The 7503-nt window shown below is 39.4% G+C and overlaps 1 protein-coding gene across 1 annotated transcript; it reads left to right on the top strand.

Annotated features, from left to right (window-relative positions):
* Window positions 1-3808: 3808 nt before the first annotated feature.
* Window positions 3809-6537, top strand: HHLA2 (HHLA2 member of B7 family). Its single transcript, XM_071736148.1, is given in 4 exon segments — window positions 3809-4031; window positions 5476-5595; window positions 5598-5756; window positions 6398-6537. Coding segments are annotated over 4 exon segments (642 nt in total).
* Window positions 6538-7503: the final 966 nt, after the last annotated feature.

Raw genomic sequence — 7503 nt, 5'->3', positions numbered from 1 at the left:
AAAGTTTAAAGGTGATGCAGTATGTAGGACACATGGTTTGGTCATTTACTACTAGAAGAAAAAGAAAGCATGTGCCCTTTGATATTAATTTCCTATAATGGCTAAAGCATTACTAAAGCTTGACTGCACTGGATGTCTTGAAAGATGCATTTTAGTGCCTTGCCCTCAGAAATTCTGAGCTACCCAGCTGACCCAGTGGCAGTTCTGTGTGGAATAAGCCTCCTGAAAATTACAGCACTGGTAACTGACATGACTACTGTGATCTGAATTCTAGTTGTATGCTGTCAGTATAAATAATTCTGTACTTCACTACAAAGCCTTGGGGTGTGATTTCTTGGTTTGTGTCATTTAGCTCTGTAACAAAGAGGAAAACCATGTGTATTCAGTACTTTGCAGTGTGACTTTATCAGCAAATATCTTATCCCAGTAAGACCAAAGACCTTCTGAAAAGACTGGCCAGACCCTGCACTCCTCAGGTTTTTCTACAGACCAAAAAATGTTTTTCTTAGCATGCTTTGTTGGGAAGATCCAAAGCTAAGGTTTGTGCTGAACGTGAACATTTTTCAGTTAGCTAGTTCTGAATTTTAGTACAGTGTTACAGAGTACAGCTGGAAGATGAGAGGCAGCCTGTGCTTCATTACTTGACACAACTCTCGAGGGCATCCCGGAGGTACTGTTGGAACCATATTAATCTCAGAGCATTACTGCCAAGCTGCACAGGCTATCTATTAAACCTGGCAGATCACTTACTAAGGGAAATTTAGCACTGATTGCAGTTTCTGAAATTCAAACAAGCACAATATATTGTATCAATCAAGTTGGAAATGATGGACAAACGACCAAAAATCCAATAAAACATGATGTATACCACTAGCCAAGGCAAGGGGTAAAAGAAGCAGATATGTATTTTTGATCCACATTAGCAGCAATTGCCAGTATCCTGTCTTTGTTTCAGTCTAGCATCATCTGTGTCTCAGGTTTAATATTTTGATGCCTTTCTGCTGTTGTTTTTTTTTTTTTTTTTTTACCTAATAGAAAAGTGAAAAGACATGAAATAATCACACTAGCTTTGCAAAAGAAATAACATACAAGAATCCTTGGTACATAAATTCACATCCACCACAAATACAGTGACATACAGCAGTCAAAATTACTCATTAGTATTAAAAGAACTGGCTAGCAAGCCTGGTTACAAGTTATGCCCTGTTTAAGTCAGGAGGGGTGCCTGGCTTAAGGTGCCTGACAAGTAGATGCCTTTTGGGTAAGGAGAAAGGAACTAGGAGAAAGCTTGTTAGGCTCTTTTCAAGCTATTTATGAGCTGATTTCCCCAGTGCAGGATGGTGTATTTCAGAATAGTGTGTCTGGGTGGAGGAAGAGTGCAGTCTATCAATTACAATAATATTATTTTTTTTTTTGTTGTGTGCAAGAGCTTTTAGTTCATTGTCACTAACTGACAAACCAGAAGATATGATGAACCTCCTCCTCTTTTGCATTCCTACCCCAGACTTCCATGCACACGTTTGAAGTTCAGTTGATGCCCTTTTGATCGGGTGAAAAGTTCTTTATATCTGCAGTATTTGGAAATTGAGGCCAGTTTCCCACCTCAAAAAGTCAAATGCTGCAGTAATCAGAAATACATTTTAAGGAGTAGAAAAATCTTGTTTGACAAGCGATGTCTTTTTTTCTTTTGGAAGTGGCACTTGACCATTTTTCCTGTTTCCTGTTCATGAATAGTGAAGATTAATGTTCACTAGTTCTGTGAGAACATGAAGGGTATTACTTTCTATTTGTTAAAAGCAAACAAAGTATGAAGCTGTAAAGGATGGCATGGTAACGAGAGGGCCTCAACTATTATGAAATGTATAGTATTACATACTGACCTTAAGGCTGAAAACCTAGGCCAAAGGTGCTGCAATCAAAAAAATATGATACAAAGGCCTACAGTCCTTAATAAGCTGTACAAAGGAAGTGATTAGAGTATATCTCTTATCTGCATTTAAACAGGTTTTCTCCCCTCTTATGCTGTGTGTTTGACATGAGTCAATTATGAGCCAGAGAAGACATGAAGGGACAGAAAATACCATTTTTAAAAATTGCCTTTGAAAAATACTAAAGACAAGTACTACTTATTTTTAATAGGGGAGAATTAATTAAAACACTGTTTATTAATGGTAAAGAACCTGTTTGGGGTAATGTAAAACACTGCTGAAACAAATGATGACTGCTTCATGATCATCAAGCACGGTGAGTGTCCAAATGGTTACCTGCCTGCATTTCTGTCCTACAGCTTGGCTGGTGGAACACGTTGTGTGACTGCTCAGGAGGCAGTAGTTGTCAGTTCATGTTGAAAATGGTTTCAAGTACATTGAATCTGCATGTAGAAGGCTCAGGAAAAGCCATCTGGATTGCCCTGCCAGGTGAACTGGGGAGGGCACCAAAATTTCTAAGAAGACGTCTGCAGCTGGACACTTGCTAACAGGTTGTCTGACCCTGGGTGAGAAGGCCCATATGGTGATGCTGTTAATGCAGTCAGTATTTAAAAGTTTCATTTAAATTTTTCTTTTATGCCAGCAAGGCATAAATTGAATGTTAATAACAGTCAGATGCTACCACTTGTGTGAATTCGTTTTGAGGACTCCACACCTTAATTACCTCTGGGACCAGGACAGAGCTCCCTGGCACCATCTGTGGTGGCGAAGATGTTTAAGAAGTTGTGTCCTTACTGCCAGCTGCATCACCACATAATTTTTTTGCTGTGGTGGTACAACTGGTTGGCACTATGTGAGGCTATTGGTAACCTGGGTCATTGCAACATGGCACTATGAACTTCTGAGTGAGTAGCAAACTGCAGCCCAAAAGGTTTTGAGGCTGAAGGTGGTGCTTTTGGAAACGCATTCAAAATGCATTTAGGTGCTAAGGTGTGTCGATTTGAGTATGTAGGTACTTACCCAGGGTATCTGCTTAACCTGATTACAAGCTCAAAGATGAGAGCTCTACATTATAATATTGATTAAACTGAATTAAGCTGTGCTGTCCCAGAGATTCTTTACAGAAGTCTTGAAAGTGCCATTGGCATGCTTGGTAAGAGTATGATGCCTGCCAGAGCATTTTTTTTGTCAGGGATAAGGAAGGGCAGAAATACTCTTTTAGACTAGATTTAACTTACTCGTTTGTACTCACAGGCTTTAGGTTTTACAGAACAGGAAACCATGACTGGGCTGTTTTCCAAGGATTGCATCCTTCCTTGTCTTTTCCCACCTGGGGATGATGAAGTAGTTCACTGGAAGAAAGGGGACAGAAACATGCACGTTTACTACTGTCACAGTTTAACGCTGGCCCGGCAATTAAACCGAGTAACAGACGCTCTCTATTAATCTCTCTCTCCTCCCTGATAAAGAAAGGAGAGAGAATAAGGGAGAGAGACTTATGGGTTGGAAACTAAACTACACAACTTTAATGAAGCAGTAATGATAAATGAGAAAAATTACTAAATATATACAAATATACAGGGAAATGGATACCACATTCGTCCCCCCTTTTCCCCCAGTAACTCTCACGTCACCACCGAGGCTGCAGGGCAGCCCTGGGAAAGTCCAGGCTGGACTCCTGGAGTCGGCAGCGGTCGGGAACTGGAGGCAGGAACACACAGATATGGGCTGGCACGGATCAGGACCACAGGCAGAGGAACGGATGGGATCCTCCCAGGATGCCGGGTGAAGGAAGGGAAGCAGGAAAAAGCAGGAAGGGCAGGCAGCCAGAAGCTGGAAGCATGGCTTGGCCCTCGTGATCCCTCAAATTTATACTGAGTATGACGTATATGGGATGGAATATTATGTCTCTCACTTACCTGGCACCACATACAGCTTGGATTCAAGGCAATACATCCACCCAAGAAACAGATCAGGAGATATCCAGGAATGGAGTTCTCTGTTCCGTTAGAAGTGAACAGAAGATTAAAAACACAACTGATCCTTACTACTGTCATACTGATCTCCATCATGAAGCATGGTTTGCTGAATGCAAGATGCAAGGTAGGAATGAATGCTCCTTACCCATTATCCATATTTTGCAAGTTTTTTTCAGTACTGCTTAATCCTTTCTTTGTACTTATCTTCAAGTGCATTCTTAAGTACTTGGGTTCTGTGTTCGGGGTGCATGGGAGTAGAGAGCAGGAAGCATAGCTTGCATTTGAGCAAACAGCAGCTCATTTTGTTAGTCAGAAAAACAGAGCTACGAAATTTCAACTCTCCATTTTGTCCTTCTGCTGAATTTCACTGAAAATTGAGTTTAAGTAAGTAACTGGTACTTTTCAATCTCTCCTGTTTCTTAGGAAATATTTTTTAACTGAAACAAGAGCGATGCAAGAGCAAATCCCCTGTGAGATATGCATGACTGCTTCCATCACTCTGATTTCCCTCTGAAGGATATCCAGGCACACACAGTTCCTAAGCCACTGTGTATGCTTCAGAACAAGAGTGCAGTTTTCAGTTAAACACAATAGCTTAGAACTACGGAAGGTTTCAAGTGTGGTATCATAGTAGGTAACAAGGGCATTTTTAGTGTCCATTTTGTTAATCTGTCCTTCTGATCCACAAGAGAAAAAGGTACATTTCATTGTACTTCTGTTTGCATTTCCCTCCTTCCATCTATATGCTCACTGAAAGATTTTTAAAACATACTTCTTTCTTTTTCTTTATATAATAGCACTGCAGAATACCAATTTGTTTTGTATTGGCTGTTTTCAGCCCTACACCTCTGTTAATTCAGGTCCACGCACAGAAACCAAGTGTTGTTATATTATGTCAAAATAATGTATTGGTTTCCTCTCCAGCAGACTGCCAGTCACCACAGCCTCATCTTTTCCTGCCTATGCAACACAGGCCTCTGTCAAATTGGTTGTTGTGCTATATATTAATTTGTCCTACCTCCTTTTTTTTTCCCTAAGGCTATTGGTTGTAAATGTTCCAGACAGGTACGTACTTAAGTCCAATATAACCAAAAGTTATTTCCACTAAATACAATATTTTTATTCCTTTAATTAAATTGTGTTGCAACAGCTTTACACTTTTGCTTTGAACATGCAAGTATTTGATGAGTTGGAATTTTCTCCCTGCTCCCACCGTACAGAATTTCATGCTACTTTACACTTAGACAAGGCTGAATCACTTTATTGATGAGCCCTCCAATTAGAGAAGAAATAGGGAAATTAATACAAAATATTTTTTAAGTATAAGCTGATAACTATAAGCTTGTAAGTATGGATAATAACAATTAGGTTTATTTATTTTTTGTTTGATAGAAATGTTTTTAAAATTTTGAGATGCTTTTAGAAGCATACTGTGATGTTTGCATATGATATCAGAACCGTAGAAGATGTTCTTCTGTTATCAGACTTCAGAAAAATTCAGAAAATGTCTAAATAATCTTCATAGTATTTTAAAAAAATGCTGATGGTTCTTCCTTTATCTGTTTCAGACCAATTGTCTAACATGGAAGGAAGTAGCACTGCAATTCCTTGTGAATATAGCAGTAACACTGCAAAAGCTGAAGTTTTCTGCGTTGTGTGGACATTAACCAAAAATGCAGTGACCTCAGTCAGTCCTTCACTGGTACATCTCACCAGCCTCAAGTCCAGATAAATGAAAGCAACTTTTCACTGATGATATGGGATCTTACTGCAAATGACAGTGGAGAATATCTGTGTAATATTACAACACCTCACTAAACAAAACTTACTGTGAGAACTTTGCAAGTTGGTAAGTTGCCACTCGTTCCATTTTGGATGATGGGGATGAGTGAGGGGAATCCAGAGCCAAAGGGTCAATCAGGACTCTGTAAAATATTGAGAAAAGTAATCTTGTATAATTAGTATAGATGGGCAGGAGATATATTTTATTAATGTCCCTGGAAAGTAATGTTACCTAAAATGTATTTATTTAAAAATATGAAGGTTCTTTTTTCCAGTCATCAGCTTGTTGTGGAAAACGTCTCAAAATTGGTGGCTGCCCTCAGTTGCTACTGACAGCCTCAGAGCTGTGGGGACAGGGAAGACTCTCAAAATCATGTCCTAAATGCTCTGCTAATAGCATTTAAAAACATTCTGAAGATAGCAGGGAGATGAAGAGCCCAAAGATGTGGTATAAATGTGCCTGCAGAGGAAACCTTGTTGAGGAGAGTGCGCAACTGTTATTTTAAAGCTTTAATACTACACAGCAGGCATTTTTAGACCTGGAGATATGTATGTTTATATAGATGCCTGTGATTTTATGAGCTGTAGTAAATTTCCATCTGGGAAGACTTTGTTACAGTTACTTCATTGTTTCCAGCTCCAGGGAGATTAACTTTTCTATTTAAAACTCTGGTTAAAAACATTTACTCCAACTTTCTAAAATTACAGTGCAAACAAACTACAAATTTGTTCAAAAATATTACACTGTTTGGGATGCAGCTTTCTTAAATCTCAGTCCAAAGGAGGGACTAAAAAGCTCTCAAACAGTAGCACACAGGCATTTTTTGCAACTAAGTGCCATCATCTAAAAGGCTGAAAGCTAGTATAGGGCACCTCGTTTGGTTTTGATAGGTTGTATTTTGGGTTTTGTTGTTTTGGTTTTGTTTATTTTGTCAGCTTGTTTGTTTGCTTGTGTTTGGTTTTGGTTTTTTTTTGGGGGGGGGGGGGTTTAGTGTGTGCTTTGGGGGTTGCTTTGGTTTTTTGTGTTTTTTTAAAGAAAAGAGCAGTTTAAATAACCCAGTAGTAGGACATAAAAATGGAGGTAATATAGCAGAAAAGGGGCTACAAGAAGTGATAATGACTAGGTATTTTCATCTTCCTTTCTCACCCCTCCCCCATGATAGCTTAGTTTCTGTCTGAAAACTTAGTGTAGTGTGTTGTGCAGTAGCTATATGCAATCTGAAGGAGGGGAGTTAGTTTGAAGAAAACTATTAGGTCAGGTGAACACTTCCTTTCAGCTGAGGTTCCAACACGATCTTTCTTATCCTCTAAACCTAATATTGGGTCTCTGGAGACCATTGAAAATCTCCAAGGAGTTACAGGCTTAACTGATGTTACAATTACACACAAGTCCATCAGTTTCCTGGTACATTTACTGAAGACAGATGCATGCACCTGTCCAGTCCAGATAAGATCTGGATCTTCCTCTAGAAATGCCTTTCTCTTGCTCATCTCTGCAGATGGATCTTACAGTAGTCATAGGTGATATAGATCCTCTCTTCAATGGCTAAATTACTGTGCTGCTCACAGAATTTTCCTGCTCGTGGACCAGAAACATATGATGCAGAACAGACTCTTACCCAAGAGATGATCTTTGTGGCAACACAGGCTGAAAGCAGATAAGCAGATAGAAACCATAGGATGTAAGGGCATGAGCTAGATCAGTATGTTGGATAATGGTCATAATGCAGCAGCTGCTCAACCATCAGAAAGATTTCCAAGTGCACTGAAAAGGCAACATTTAAGGGGGAAAGAAAGGTGAATGTGCATTCATT

This window comes from Heliangelus exortis, chromosome 1 (genome assembly GCF_036169615.1).
Source record: "Heliangelus exortis chromosome 1, bHelExo1.hap1, whole genome shotgun sequence".
Taxonomy (NCBI): Eukaryota; Metazoa; Chordata; class Aves; order Apodiformes; family Trochilidae; genus Heliangelus; species Heliangelus exortis.
This window is presented reverse-complemented; position numbering and strand designations above follow the sequence as displayed.